General features: G+C 43.6%; 1 protein-coding gene across 1 annotated transcript in view; it reads left to right on the top strand.

Moving 5' to 3' along the window:
- The window catches only part of stk32a (serine/threonine kinase 32A), a 143,231-nt gene that overhangs the window by 80,745 nt on the left and 45,545 nt on the right, over nt 1-16,941 (top strand). The window contains exon 5 of the mRNA XM_080435433.1: nt 13,307-13,344. Coding sequence (XP_080291559.1) covers nt 13,307-13,344 — 38 coding nt within the window. The remainder of the gene's footprint in view (nt 1-13,306; nt 13,345-16,941) is intronic.

Below are 16,941 nucleotides of genomic sequence, written 5' to 3'. Positions count from 1 at the left end.
CAGAAAGTGTTAAAATTATGTTTTTATGTGGACACGCCTCCAGTTCATTAAGTATACCTGGTTCTCACCTTAGCACCTCCCACCTGAACCAGTCCCTCCGCCTCCTCCTACAAGACCACCCACCTGTCCTAGTCCCTCCTCCTCCTCATGCCTACACCTGTTGTGTTATGATAATGAGGGGGAGGGCACCACCTCTTTAACACATTGACCGCCAGAGGTTAATCTCATAATGTACTCACCAGTGCCAACGTTTTATTGTTGTTTTTTGTTTTTTTCACGTCGCCATAGACCTCGTTAAAATCCTTAAGATTGAGCTGTGCACTGTTTGTATACATCGCGGAGATCTCCCTGCGTCTACCAGTGAAAACCACGTGTCAAACGGAGCCGCCATGTTGTAGTTAGAACGGTTTATGTTAAACAGTGATCAGCGAGGAGAAAAACTACAATCGAAGAAAATGGCGTTTTAGTGTGCGCTTTAGAATGGAGGCCGACGGGATCGGCAAAACGTGATCCCGAATAATTCCGTTTCCGGTGGTGTTACAATGAAATGTGCCGTATAGAAAATTGAAAAAAGTTTTTTTTTTCAGAAAAAAATGAAAAAGCACCACAGCCCGTAGGCTACGGGATCGGCGCTTTACGGTTGGATTTATCGGCCCGTAGGCTACGGGCCTGGCGGTGGAAGTGTTAACGAGAGAGAGAGAGAGAGAGAGAGAGAGAGAGAGAGAGAGTTATCAGGGCAGGCGCTGCAAGCAGCTGTTTTTTTTTGGCTCCTCACTTTGCTTTCAAAGGCAGGGTCTTTCTGACTTTGCAGAAGCTACTCTGAACCGTTGATGGTGCTGACTGGGTGTTTTTAGTGTACGTGTGTTTGTGTGTTTGTGTGTGTGTGTGTGTGTGTGTGTGTGTGTGTGTGTGTGTGTGTGTGTGTGTGTGTGTGTGTGTGTGTGTGTGTGTGTGTGTGTGTGTGTGTATTACTTGTATTACTATACTTTTGAATTTCATGCTTGTCACAAGAGAAATGGTTGTTATACATATAATGCATCATCATATATTTCATTAATAAATAATCATAATAAAATAATAATAATCCTAAAATCCAACATGAAAAATTAATTGTGATACGATCGTGGATCTAAAGGCCATGAAAAAGTAGGCTAGTTCATAATATGAGAGCTGTTATCATGGATACATTTATAATATGAGAGCTGTTATCATGGATACATTTTCTCTCCCAAGTCTCTCGTCTGTTGCAGACAACGCTTTGAAAAGAGTTAAAGTGAAGCCTTTGTCGTTTTCTCACAGGAAACGCGCTCAGAGATTCTTTATTCATGAAGCATGTTAATGTTTTAGACCCACAGCAGAAGCAGACGTGGAGGGAGGCAAGGAGGTTTGATAGATAGATACTTTATTTGTCCTTGCGGAAATTCATTTTGAGCCAAGCAGCCATCAGGATACAAAAAAATCACAAACACATAACATAAATACAAAATACATACAACTAGACAAGGCCACCAGTCATGATTCAAGAGGCATCACATGATGTATTCCTATTCTCAGATGTACAGCATATACTGTACTGTATACTGTAGAGTGAGGCACGGAAAGTCAGGTATGGGTCTCTGCAACAAGGTGAATGGAACATTACAGAGAGAGAGAGATCCCTAGACTGAACAAGGCATAAGGAGACTCTTTCAGGAGAGAGAGCGAGACAGACTGCAAAATCCCAGAATCCATATAAGTGTGAAAATGGACCCAAATGGGTCCTTACATTTAGGCATAGATAGAAGGCAAAGCTGACACAATGACTTTTTTCCTGAACAGCGAGTGTGAATTATTCATCACTGATAATTGTGTTGTGAGGTTTCTTTGCCATGGCGTTCTTTGAGTTGACTGGATGGCATCAGTGTACGCCCCCCCCCCCCCCCCCCCCTTCTGTTGGTTTCTTCTCCAAAATGAAGAAGAACACAGGTCCAAATTAGATATGTCATCCAGCCGCACTCCGGAAGTGCTAATGAATAAGAAATGAACATTCATCACTAAAATACGCACCACACACACACACACACACACACACGTTTTCACGTTCTTATGTTAGCACTCACTGTTCAGAGCTGTTCTCATTTGACAGATCGAGCTGACAAGAATGAGACAGAGAGGAGGGATGGTGTTAGCGAGAGAGAGAGAGAGAGAGAGAGAGAGAGAGAGAGGAGAGAAAGAAAGAAAGAGAGTGAGTGTGTGTGTGTGTGTGTGTGTGTGTGTGTGTGTGTGTGTGTGTGTGTGTGTGTGTGTGTGTGTGTGTGTGTGTGTGTGTGTGTGTGTGTGTGTGTGTGTGTGTGTGTGTGTGTGTGCGTGCGTGCGTGCGTGCGTAGTGAGAAGTGAGAAGTGAGAAGTGAGAAAGAGAGAGTGTTCGTTATCAGGGCAGGCACTGTTAGCTTCCAAAGGCAGGGTCTGTCTGACTTTGGAAAAGCTACTCTGAACCGTTGATTTTGCTGACTGGGTGTTTTTAGTGTACGTGTGTGTGTGTGTGTGTGTGTGTGTGTGTGTGTGTGTGTGTGTGTGTGTGTGTGTGTGTGTGTGTGTGTGTGTGTGTGTGTGTGTGTGTGTGTCTTGTATTACTATACTTTAGAATTTCATGGTTGTCACAAGAGAAATGGTTGTTTTATTGTAAAAGCATATGTGGGGGGTTGGGCGCTTACAATTTGAAAATTGTAGAAGAAAATTACATGGCATTCTTAAAACCACCCTCTTAAAATATTGACGTCCTCACAAGTATAGTAATACAAACGTGCGTGTTATCATGTGTGCGTTTGTTGGTATATTAGTGTTTTGTGTAGTGTGACAGAAGGGTCATTTGTTACACAGTCCCCAGCTTGAAGAGACATGCTCCTAAAACACAACAACCATCAAACTCTGCCTGAATACACTTTTAGGGTTATGGTCGTGGTAGAATTTGACAATAATAGCATGCATCTCTAGCTACAGTAGCTATAGCTGTCTGTACAGTACAGTAGAGATGTACTGTATGTGCAATCATGTCAGGCAAGTAATGTAAGTGCCTCTTCAAAGATCTACGTTAGACCCCTAGTGTTCTCAAATTTTTCACCTGTAGCTTTGTATTCGTGCATAAATGTGTGCACCTGTGTGCCCATCTTTGCATACTGTATGTGCATAATTGGATGTCTCTGGGAGGATTGTGTGTGTGTGTGTGTGTGTGTGTGGGGGTGTGTGTGTGTGTGTGTGTGTGTGTGTGTGTGTGTGTGTGTGTGTGTGTGTGTGTGTGTGTGTGTGAGAGTGTGTGTGTGTGTGTGTGTGTGTGTGTGTGTGTGTGTGTGTGTGTGTGTGTGTGTGTGTGTGTGTGTGTGTGTGTGTGTGTGTGTGTGTGTGTGTGTGTGTGTGTGTGTGTGCGTGCGTAGTGAGAAGTGAGAAGTGAGAAGTGAGAAAGAGAGAGTGTTCGTTATCAGGGCAGGCACTGTTAGCTTCCAAAGGCAGGGTCTGTCTGACTTTGGAAAAGCTACTCTGAACCGTTGATTTTGCTGACTGGGTGTTTTTAGTGTACGTGTGTACGTGTGTACGTGTGTGTGTGTGTGTGTGTGTGTGTGTGTGTGTGTGTGTGTGTGTGTGTGTGTGTGTGTGTGTGTGTGTGTGTGTGTGTGTGTGTGTGTGTGTCTTGTGTGTATCAGTGTGTTTCTGTTTGCCCAAGTGTGCATAACATGTATACGTGTGCACGCCTGTGTGTGTGTGTGTGTGTGTGTGTGTGTGTGTGTGTGTGTGTGTGTGTGTGTGTGTGTGTGTGTGTGTGTGTGTGTGTGTGTGTGTGTGTGTGTGTGTGTGTGTGTGTGTGTGTGTGTGTGTCATGTGTGTATCAGTGTCAGCTCCCAGGTGTGTCTGTGTGCTCTGGTATCAGTGCCGTGTCATATGGCCAGGTAGGGGGTTCAGTTACCCCTCTACCACTGATAGATGCCTGTAATGAGGCCATTAGATCCTGCTAATAGCTTGTAGGGTCAGTCAACTGAGAGAAAAGCCAAGAGGATCAGCTTGCACTCTGCGCTGCCCCGGTCCCTTTAGCTGAGGCCTCGCTGGTTTGTTGGCTTATCAACTGTTTGCTCAATTCATCCTTCAGCAGCTCCCATATCTACCCTCTGTTTTCCCTCATTTATCCAAGTGATGTGATTAAATTCATGGAGAGTGCAGTAAATGGGATTAGTAATTACAACTTTTCTCTCATATCTGATTCACTGACACCATTCTGGGTCTCTGGACGAAGTATGAGTTCAGACGGTGAAAGAGAGTGGGGGAGAAAGAAGGAAATAGACAAGAGAATGGAAGAACAAAATCAAGGAGAGAAAATAAGAAAGCGGGATGGGAAGAAAGAAAGAAAGAAAGAAAGAAAGAAGGAAGACAGGGAATTCCTCCCAGAAAGAAAGAAAAATAAAGAAACAAGAGAGCAAGAAAAAGACAGACATAAGACTTAGCAGAAGGGCCAGAGAGAGACATTCTGTGCTAGCGTGACAGCGGTAGAACATACTGCAGGCTACATGTTTCTATGTAACACATGTCCATTTGTGAGGACATCACCTCCCAAGGTATCGCTCAGAGAGGCAAACGTTGGCAGATGGTCGAGGTATCGCCTGAGAGAGCGCTCCTCCCTTTTCCCGCGCTGCAGTTGCACCAAACTGTAGCGGAGACAGACCCATCTGCTTCATGCCGCTAATGGACGCCATTGGGCCGCCACACTGGACGAAAGTAATGAACGAGTGACGTCATGCATGGCCAGCTGCCAAGTTGCCAGTCACCATGAACAGGACATGATTGAGATTGGGTCAAATCTGATGGGCATTTAGAGTATTTACAAGGAGCCAGTTCATTTGGTTCCATTCAGTAAACAAAGAGCTGGCTCAAAAGGCTTGGTTTTCAGTTATACTTCAGTTTATTGAGGATCAAATATTTAGGTAGTCTCGCATAGCCAGCCGATCTGAGATCTCTGCCTACTGATATGTCTGGGTGAATGCAAAATTCAAACTGGGACACAATTTTGGAAACAGCATTGCAGTACCAAGACGGGAAGCACTCTTTCAGGCGATACCGCAACCATCTGCCATCGTTTGCCTTTCTGAGGAAACCAGAACAGAGTAATTTTACTGTATTTACCCGTAACAATAAAGAAACCTTGAACCAATGCAAAGGCTTCATATTGGGACGGTATGTTTAGGTGTATACTTTATGGCCACACATCACATGCTGTGGCAAAATGTGCATGAAAGTTGAACTCGAATTTGAAATTTCTTCGTTACCGTCCCTGTCGCTCGCATAGAATGGAAATGAACGGGCGGCGACCGTACCCTGTGCGCCAGCATAGACAGCTCCTGTACAGTCAACTTCATCCTGACAGAGTCTCAGAGAGGGATGGTGTGTGTGTGTGCGGGCACGTGTGTGTGTGTGTGTGTGTGTGTGTGTGTGTGTGTGTGTGTGTGTGTGTGTGTGTGTGTGTGTGTGTGTGTGTGTGTGTGTGTGTGTGTGTGTGTGTGTGTGTGTGTGTGAGCGAGCGGGAGAGCAGAGAGGGAGGGATAGAAGGAGAAAACAGATGGAGAGTGAGATGAGTCTAAAACATCAGGTGGTGCACTGTGTGTGGATATCAGCGTTCTACACCCAAGGCATCAATCGTTTTCTATTTCCTGGTTATAAGCAACAGCTTTCATTCTGCAAACCGTCATGTCACGTTGTGCCCCGGGCAGTTTTTTAAATTACATTTTCAACTTAAGATGGGGACTAGACACTTGCATTTTCTTTAAAGTTGAGGGAACAAGACAGCATGGAGGAGGTAAAGGAACGAACACTCTCCAGATTAAATTCTGCAGGGATGTACTCTGTTCCCGACAAGGAGGCCCTTAACCACTGCACTATCGCTTTAGTGCAAAAAAAACTTCATTTGACTGAACACACGCGCCAGTACACAATACTCACAACTCTTTCATGCTCACAACTGACGAAGGCTGGATAGCCGAAACGTTTGTCCTTTGTAGCCAAAGACATCGAGATGAAACAACAATACAAAAGTTAACTCACTCTTGCCAGTCTGAGTGCAACCCATCACTTTTGTAACACAACTCTTTCAGCCATGTAGATCTTGAAAACCACCCAGAAAAATACACATGATGATGATCATGGTGAGTGTGACCCAACGACACCTACAACTTCGGTCAAAAATGAGTTATGGTAATATCTCATCTCTATCTCTGGAACCTTCTTCCTCTCTCCCACAGTGGCATTCCTTGAGGCAAATGGCAGCTAATTAAAGGCTACATGGCTGACCTTTCTTGTCCGTCTGTCCCCCCGCCCCCTCACACACACACACACACACACACACACACACACACACACACACACACACACACACACACACACACACACACACACACACACACACACACACACACACACACACACACACACACACACACACACACACACACACACACACACACACACACACACACACACACTGCCCAGTTCACTGAAGCGGAAACGAGAGCAGGGAATTTGTCAGTGTACATAAAATAACACTTTTTGAGGAGGTGGATGAATGGCCTTTTGAGTTTAAATCAGCTGTTCCCGACCTTTTTTGGATCAGGGCCCACTTGAAAATCTCAAAAGCGTTCGTGGGCCACCCATCTGACCATTTAACGTGTTAAGAGGTCAAATGGGTGGGCCGCGTGCATTTTCAGAGCTTGTTTGTTTTACTGATCAATCAGTCGATTGTGTTCCAGCTTGGATCAATGGAACTAACATTCATATTTCCTATTTATCGGTATCACAATTAAAATGATTTTAAATTTTTTACGTACATTTTTTTATTAACTTAGTACTAAGTTAGTAGTTTGCCAGTTATTTGGGGGCCCACTTGCAATATCGTCATGGCCCACAGGTTGGGAATCGCTGGTTTCTAAAACGAATAGAACCAATCCTTGATTCTGATTGGCTGGTTTCCGTTTTGTAGATGTGATAAAACACACTATAATCTTCTCCTTATATCAGCTTATATCTATCACAGGTGCTTTAATTGTTTCTACAGTGATCCAGCTTATCTGTAACTGAACGAGGGAAGGGGAGCTCTTGTTTTCCTTACACGCCCCACCCATTCGGGGCTTCTAGCACCGCTCGTGTAGGACGACGCATAGATACAGTATAGAACCCTAGATACCTCATTGGCCGCTACAGTTCATTGGAGCAACCTGTATCGCGGCCGCAATATTTGAGGAGGCACGCCTCCTGACTACTGGCCAATCACAGCGCGTCTTTTCCAGGACTTGTCAGAATCTTGTTGTATAAATATCCTGTTTTTTTTTATGCAACTAGATTCTGCCAAATCCCGGAAAAGACGCGCTGCGATTGGCCAGTAGCCAGGAATCGTGCCTCCTCAAATATGGCGGCTGCGATACAGACGGCCCAGAGTCAGAGGAGGCGTCTACCTTTATGTCTATGGGACGGCGAGTGACTGAGGGGCTTCGGACTTGTAAGGAAAACAAGCGCTCCCCATTCCTACAAAACCATCTGTGCTGGAGTCTGGTCGCTATGCTAAGCAGCTAAGCTAGCACGTGAAGTTCACAGACGTAGTAGTTAAATCTGGCTTTAAAAAAGTATGAATTTCTATTAAGTATCTTCGTTACAATGAGATTGAGCTAACAGTTACGTTTAGTTTCTCTATGTGTTTCTTTGGGAATCATTGACATCTAGCACACAGCCATCTCAATGGATTGGCTGAGTTAACATGCACTGTAGTCTCTGTCAAGAAGTTGCTCTTTCTGGTTTGTGCTCTCAGTCTCGGGAAGCCAGGAACTACTTTCTTGTTAAATTTGTTCTTGTAGTGAATTATTAAAAACATGTTTTATTTGGGACGTGTCTATGATTTTCATGTACCATATATAACGACCTCCCGGGCTGCACCTAAAACGTTGTTTGCCCATATATAGCGTTGTTTTTTCCCCCCTTTTCCATAGCGCTTGTGATGTGTGCACTTAGGTCAATGTCCATTCTCCTTTAAATCCATTTGTACTTCACTGTGCTGTTTAACTGGATTCACAATTCTTCTACTGCTTAGACAACTGTAGAAAGTCGCTCTGAAACAGAGAGTGAGCTTAAATCGGCAATCCATAGCTTTTTTTGCTTGTTGAATAAAGCATTATTTTAACCAATGTAGTTAATAACTAACTCAGAGCCTGTGGGACACCTACTGGTTGACCAAAGGTATTGCATAAAGATCAAAGTGTAATATCTCTGGAATGTTTTAACGCTCGCCTATAAAGACCTGCCCATGGTAGGGATGAAATTGGTTAAAAGTGGTTAAAAGCTGTGGAACAAAAACACACCAGTCACCTCTTTTCACTTTGCAATTCACTCCAGTTAAGAGCTTCAGAAAAACATCTCCTCTGACATAACCACCAACTATGTGAGCTGAAGGAAAAGGAGAGAAAATTGAAACGGTAAAAGCCTCAGGTTGATCCCCACTCCCCCACCCCAGCCTGCACTGGGATCACATCTGCCACTCTCCTCCGGTGTCGCTGCAGTTCCCACAGCCTAACCTGCTGTTACACCTTAGCCCTCAAATGCATTTTATAATGCAAACCTGTCCAAGTTCAGACGACTAAAACAACAACAACAACTTGAATACTGTAGACAGACAGATGGACAGACAGACCTTTATTGAACCCACAGGGAAATTTCAGTTGGGACCACAGTTATATTAGTGCAGTTATGTTGCTGCTTCTTTCCATAGATCAACAGCCATAAAATGCACTGCAGTTTCATTGAATAATCCTAAATCAAAGAAAACCAGATTTCATTCTACAGTACTTTTCTTGTGTTAACTCTTGTATCACAAACTCTGTCACTGAGAGCAATACGGAAAGCAAGCAGACAGCTCCACGCTACCTGCCTCGCTGGATCCGTGGCAGTATGCATACCGCAAAAACAGATCCACCGACGACGCTATTGCCATGGCTCTTCACACCGTCCTCTCGCACATGGACAACAAGCTGCTGAAGGACAAATATGTACGTATGCTGTTCGTGGACTACAGCTCAGCATTCAACACCATTGTCCCAGCAATACTTGACAAAAAGCTCAGAGACCTAGGGCTACACCCAAGCATGTGCGACTGGATACAGGACTTCTTGTCCAACCGACATCAGGTGGTGAGAATGGGCAGCATCACATCCGACCCCCTGACCCTCAACACCGGAGCACCCCAGGGATGCGTGCTGAGCCCTCTCCTCTACTCCCTGTACACGTATGACTGCATAGCCACACATGTCTCCAACACCATCATAAAGTACACGGACGACACGACAGTGATAGGCCGAATCGTCAACAACGACGAGTCTGACTATAGAGAGGAGATCAACTCACTGGCACTCTGGTGCCGGGAGAACAACCTCTCTCTTAACGTCGACAAGACCAAAGAACTGATCGTGGACTTCAGGAGGCCGCGGAGAGACCATGCGCCCATCCTCATCGACGGTGCTGCAGTGGAAAGGGTCAGCGAGTTCAAGTTCCTCGGAGTACACATCGAGGAGGACCTCAAATGGGAGACGCACACCACACACGTGAGGAAAAAGGCTCAGCAGCGACTGTACTGGCTCCGCCGCCTGAAGAAGCTCGGAGTAGGACATCGCATCCTCAGGCTGTATTACAACAGTTCTGTTGAAGGCATCCTAACAGGCTGTGTCACGGCCTGGTACGGGAACTGCACTGCCCGAGAAAAGATCAGCCTACAGCGAGTAGTGCGATCTGCAGAGCGGATAATGGGAAGCGAGCTCCCAGCGCTCCAGGAACTGTACAAAAAGCGGTGCGTGGTCAAAGCCAAGCGCATCATCAAGGACAAGCACCACCCAAGTCACAGACTGTTCAAACCCCTACAACGACCTTGACCGGGCAAGGGGCTCTACCGCAGTATCAAGAGTTCCACCACCAGGCTACGGTGCAGTTTTAATCCGGCTGCTGTCAGAATGCTGAATGAGGCATAAGCCTGAATGAGGCATAGGCCTTGTTCAGCAGCCTGACAACAGGCGGTGCAGACTTTTCTGGCTCTTCCTGAACGCACCTGTGGATTATACCAGGGACAATGACTTGGACTTAGCTCCCCCTCGGACACACCTGTGGACTACACCAGGTACAAATGACTTTTTGTTGCACTCCCTCATGGAGCTACTTGCGGATTATACTAGGGTCAGTCCACCCTAGGTGGACACGCACTGACCTTTTGCACCTTAATCCCATGTATAACGCACTGACTTTTTTTGTCTTTTTTTTATTGTGCTCTTTTCCTCTAAGCACCTTAACGTCCATATGTATATCATGCACAGTATAAGTATAACATGCACAGTATACATACATTGCTGCTATGCTCAGGCACCTTAGTTTTTTATTATCTCAGGTACTTTGTAAATATGTAGATAACTTGTCTGGCCTTCTGTTGCTCTCTTGTTTTGATCTCCTTCCCACTTGCCCCCCACCCCCTCTTCTTCTCCCCCCCCCCTCTTCTTTCTATGGAAACTAACGTTGCGATGGGAACGATGTACAAAAACGAATTTCACCCACTTTTTTACCTTGTAAACCTGTGATGTGACAATAAAACTGATTCTGATTCTGATTCTGATTCTAAAGCATACATTTACAGTATAAATAAACAAATGCACACACAATATGAGAGAGAAGATAAACACACCCTAATTTATACTTTGTCATAGGATGGTGTCACATGGTAAAAATAGCTGATCTACAAGCTGACAATGTGTCGCAATGTGACCCGTTGTGAGCTGGTAGAGCTGGTAGGTCCTACTTTCCAAAAAGAATGTGAAAAACTTTGAACATTCTTTTTTTTCAAACACTGAACACTGAACCGCACTGATGTTGTGTTTAAAGAGGAACAGAGAGAACAGACTGACTGAAGCCTTGGGGCAACTGATGCAGGCCAGGGCACCAACCCGGATTTTGTCTGTTCAAAGTCGTGTCTGTTCCTATCTGCTTAGCTGTCCATCATTACTATTCCACTGTCCTCTGTGCACTGTCAGGAACTTACTCTACACGCACGCGCACGCACGCACACATGCGCGCACACACAAACACACACGCCTGGGTATTTCTATGTGCCATACGGCTTTATAGGGCTTAAGTGGTTAAGATGGTAGACAAATATCACAAATAGGGGACATTTGTACAATTTCTATGGCCCCAAATGTATAGTTAAATCATCAAGAACAAAAGTTCAAATCAAGCTGAATGAATTCCGTCCCATCTGATCGTGCGCAGGTGAAGCAGATCTTCAACAGCGCTCAGTCTCCAGACTCAGTCAGTCTGTATCGGGGAAACCCTGCCTGACAACTGTGACATTTATGACACAGTTGTGACGCACGCACGCACGCGCGCACGCACACACGCACACACAGTGATTTACTTTTATTTGCCTTCATTTAAACACGACAGCCGGCAGTGTGATGTGACTGACTGAGATGTGAGAGAAAAGCCTGGTCTGAATGACTGATAGCAGGGAGACAGAGAGCCTTATCATAGTATGATGTTAAAGTTGTACAATGCAAATTCACAACTAACGATTTTTAGCAACCTCTGCTGGTCACTACCGTCACTGCATACAATTTCCATAGTCCTCGATTACCCAGAATTCCATTCGTTTTCACCGGAAGCCGGAAGCGTTTCAAAAAGCGATCTTTTAATTGTTTTATACTATCTACGGATAGTTTCTCTTAGCCAGTGGAGCATTAGTTACCATGAGCTGTGCTTTCTTTTTCTGTTCTTTTTCGATCTTCCAATCCTACATTCTCTTAAAATCAGCGTGAGGTTCCTTTTTGTTATTAGCGCGATAGTTCCTGGCCAAACAGGAAACCGTTGTGGTAGTTCCTGGCCAAACAGGAAACCAGTGCATTTCCACCTCCGTTTTCCGGCCAGATGACGTCATTTCCCCGGGAAAGTCCCCCCAGTCCACGTTCAATAGAAAATATATAAATAAAAGGCTTCCGGGGGTGAAATACATGGAGTGGGTGTTGTGAAACTTTTGCCACTCACAAAAGATATACAATTTAACTTTAGTTTTGTTGAAAAAGTTACCTAGTATGCCATTAAGTAGTGTGTGTGCATGTACAGTAGAGGGGATGAGAGACGAAAGAAAGAAAGAAAGAAAGAAAGAAAGAAAGAAAGAAAGAAAGAAAGAAAGAAAGAAAGAAAGAAAGAAAGAAAGAAGTTTATAACTTAGGAGTGAGAACCTTGGACAAAGTACCTTCAAGCACCTTAAGTGCTATAGGACCAATAGACAAACTGTCTTGATACTCCTGCTATTCTTTGATTCTCTGATAATTCCTTTTTTGTTATTTCCTTGTTGTTGTATATGTTTACAATTACTCTCATTGCTGCTACAATGTCTGAGAAAACCAGAACAAAATAATTGTACTCTTACCGTACACAAGATGCAACATAAAGCAAACTTGCACTTACTTTAGAAAGAAACAAACAAACAAACAAAGACGTATTAACCTGTGTGTATTGATTATCATTGGTACTTCTCATACAACAGCCTCTCACGATAGCATAATATACGACAGGAAAGGAAAGGTTTGGCTTTTTACTTTAGATGGTGGAAAGATTCTGAGCGTTAGGAATCAGGGATTCAGCATCATTATCTGGCTTCATTTTCTGCGTCTCCGCTCTTTGTATTCATCATCTTCCTGTGTTTTGTGGATGAAGCTGCTTTGACGGGCGTCTGTGTGTTTAAGCCCAGCTTAGGGGTTGGATCGTGATACTGCACGCGCGCCCGCAGGTTGATACTGCACGCGCGCAGGTTGTGCACGCACATGCGCGCGCGCGTGAAACTCCCGTGGGGAGGCCCCGCGATTCTGCGTTACGCCACTGGTGACACTGGCATAATATGTTTGCCTAGTGCCACTTTGCATTGTTGCATTTCCGTTGATTCAGTAAACATGAGGGACAGATGGCTGCCTGACTGTCATGGTAACAACGCACTAGTGCATACAGACGTACAACAGACTAGCCTACGTCTTGTTGTTCCTTGCAAATGACACCAAGAGCTGTTTACCCAGTAGATGTCATCTCCAGAAAGAGCTCTACTATACTGATTGCACACACACACACACACACACACACACACACACACACACACACACACACACACACACACACACACACACACACACACACACACACACACACACACACACACAGTGATTTAGTAGCCAATTAAACTAATGGCACTGTGTTTTCTGTCTGTTTTCTTTTTCTTTTTCAGAGACATCAAACCAGACAACATCCTGTTGGATGAGCACGGTAAGATAACATCTTCATATCAATCACTTCACCAAGACAGACTACTGTAACTATATGGACATACAGTCATTTGGCCATAATGGCCATAGTAGACAGGAGTGCCAAGGTTTTTTGGCCGAGCCCTTGCTACTTTCCAGCCAACTGCCAGAAAATGAATTGAAACCCAGACTTAATACTTAGTGACCGCAACCCCACTGAGATAAACAAACACGTATCACCATTATGGAATACAATGGAGACAAGTCCATTGATATGGTCCTGGATCAGGGCCCACTTGAACATTTTGAAAGCGTTCGCAGCCCACCCATCTGACCACTTAACCCTTCCATTGTGTTAGGGTCTTTTTTGACCCGTTTTCAAGTTTGAATAGGTAAAAAGTACCCTTTACATTTCTTTATTGGAACGAGGCTTCATGATATCCTCAGAAATAGCCATTTTAACGCAACAACATTTTTTATCATCATTTTAATTAATTCTGATGGTCTCAAAAAAAAAGTGACACTTGTGGTGTTAGGGTCCGAAATGACCCGGCAAAGAAGTGTGGCTCAGTCCCCCCCAAATTGTCAATATTCAATGTTTACATGTTTGAGAGTGAGAGAGACTTGTCCTCAATTAGCATTTGCTATCAGGAGTAAAATAAAGTTTGCGTTTATGAAAAATAAATGACTTTTTACCTTCTATGGTATACGGGTCATTTCGGACCCTAACACCACTAGTGTCACTATTTTTAATAATTTTACATTTTTTTTGTTAAAAAAACGAAAACAAGTATTTTTTGTATTATTTTTTTTGGAAGTGTGTTCTAATTATTATTCTTAATTATTCTATTATAGCTAGATAACATCATTATCCATTGCCTTCATTATAGGAAATGTAATGAGTGAATTTTAACATTTTTACAATAGAAAACGAGATATATTGAAAGATGAAACCCTAGCCCTAACCCAACATAATATTTTAAAAAGTGTTTACATGGATATGAATGCATTACAAGTCAGCTATGAGGTGGGAGAAAAAAAAGAATGAAAATACTTTTTTTTTTGTATTTTGGGCTGATTTAAATCACGGGTCAAATTTGACCCGCTAACACCACAAGTGGATGCAGTTTTCTAACACAATGCAAGGGTTAACACACGTGTCGGAGCGGTCAATCCGGGACGATTTTGAGATTTTGAAGTCAATAATCTTTGCCCAGGAAGCTCTCAGAAGGTTCCCCTGATCTCTTTTTTCCCATCTGAAACCTTTTCTAAATATGATATTCAACAGTTGAATGAACGGTTAAAGAGAATAAACAGAATCAAAGGAGTAAACGTACAAATAAACAACAAACCCATCTAAAACCATTAGATAGATAGATACCTTCATTTATCCCATGGGGGAAATTCAGTCGCCACAGGTAAAGAGTAAGGAAAATAAATAGTACTGTTGTGTACAGCTATACAAGGCAAAAAGAAAAACAAGAGCATCAACAATACAGAGCAACGGTATACAGAAGTAAAACCTCTACGGTCAGGTAATGGATGATTTTCTAGCATAATCGCGAAGCGACCAGGTGGAACAAGATAATTCAGTTTTAAGTCATGCTGCAGGACATTCTGAGGGATTCTGCTGCACTAGCACTAAAAGCAGTCTCACCCAAATCAGTTCTACCATGAGGCACCCAGAGAACCAGCCACTGGAGAGTTAAAAAGGTTAAAAGTGGACCAGAGTTCTAATGCAATGTCGATGGTAACTTTCTGCCTAGGGCTTTATAGATATCGTGGCTATCGGACAGAAACCTTGTATGTCCAAAACTGTTACTTTTCAGGAAATGGAAAAAAGAAGCGGTGTTGAAATGGTTCCAATGTAGTTAATATTTAGTGGATATATGGAGACAAGGTTTTCTGCCCGACAGCAACGATATACAGATATCAGTGATTATTGTCTCTCAGACAGAGAAGACCAACCGACCTTATCATACAGGATACATTGGTGAGTATTATAGCTGTAGTAATAAACCTCATGGCAGAGTGGTAAACATAATCTAAGGTGAAGTGAAGGCAGCAGCTTGTCTATATAAATTACATCGCCATATCCAGAATCGGTAGGAAAGTTGATTCAACAATATTCTTCCTACGTAATAAAGGATAACTGGCTTTATTTCCATATAAAAAGGCAATCTTTTGTCGTAAATTGTCAGCAATGTTCCTGATGTGAACAAAGGAAATGCCAGCACAGGCAGACAGACAAAGAGAGATTGATTAGCCTTCATCAATATGTTAATAAGGTGGTTGTGCTGGATGTTATGACAAAGTTGATAAGAATTCGGTTGCCATGATGCATACCACGCACACACATGCACACTTTTATGCATGCACACACACACATGCACGATTTCTCTCTCTCTCTCTCTCTCTCTCTCTCTCTCTCTCTCTAAAGCACTGGTTCTCAACATCGAGTCTGGGGACCACTAGGGGTACTTGAGGGTGCTACAGGGGATCCCCAGCAAAAATAGTTAAAATAGCATTAACATCAGTTGTGAGATTGTAGATCTGCTATTTTCAAAAATAATTTAATGATTATTTTATTTATTATTAACAACACAAAACTTGAATGGAGGTCTGTGGCACAAAATGTTTTCAGATGGGGGTCTGTGGCCTAATACATATTCTGCTTCTTTAGAGCACAGAACCAGTGCTCTAAAGCCCTGGTCCCCTCTCATTCCCTCCCTCACCCTGTTTTACTCAAGTCTGCGGGTTAACTGTATGCTGCTGCTCTGCAGCGACATCAGGCGATCAGGGCAGGGTGACTATAATTATTATTATTTTTGTAATTCTTTATTAACAAATTGCAAACATTACAGCAAGAGATTGAGAGGATCAGTGCCCAGATATAGAGTGAGTGATGCCCACGGGCATAACACCAACAGGAGATCAACTGACCTCGTTGGCCCCAAATTCGGCTCAAACATGGGGGAAAAATGCATTCTACTATGCTGCCACCACAATGTGGAATGACCTACAGTACCAAAACCCATTAATAGATCTTTGACTCCCTACCCAAAATTCTAACTAAACTAAAAGAATGGCTGGCCTCAAAATACAAGTGAGCACTCCTTGAACTCCTTGGTAGTAGCATCCTCTGCCTTCCACCCCCACACCTCCTTCCTCTTTAAATATACCTTATATTCTATATTATCTTCTATCATTGATGTCACGCCACTTTCCAGGAAGAAAATCCCTCCTCCCTGCAGGGAGTTGCCTTACATTATTTACACGGGAAAACAATTTACTCATGCTCGTGTGAGGTTGCATTGTTTAAATGTCGTACGGGCCCCCGGGCGGCACAGACCAGCCGAGGGAGAACATGTTTGTCTGGGTTATTTCACACATTCTGTACAAACACATGGAATACATAATCTAGTATACAATCGTTGTCTAGAAGAGCATTCGTGTGTCTGTGTGCGTGTGTGTGTGTATGTGTCCGTCCATGTCTGTCTGTCTATCTGTCTGTCTGTCTGTCTGTCTGTCTGTCTGTCTGTCTGTCTGTCTGTCTGTCTGTCTGTCTGTCTGTCTGTCTGTCTGTCTGTCTGTCTGTCTGTCTGTCTGTCTGTCTGCT

The sequence above is a fragment of the Gymnoscopelus braueri genome (genome assembly GCF_963280865.1).
Source record: "Gymnoscopelus braueri genome assembly, chromosome: 8".
NCBI lineage: Eukaryota > Metazoa > Chordata > Actinopteri > Myctophiformes > Myctophidae > Gymnoscopelus > Gymnoscopelus braueri.
Note: the sequence above shows the minus strand (reverse complement) of the source record. Positions and strands in the feature narration are given on the sequence as shown.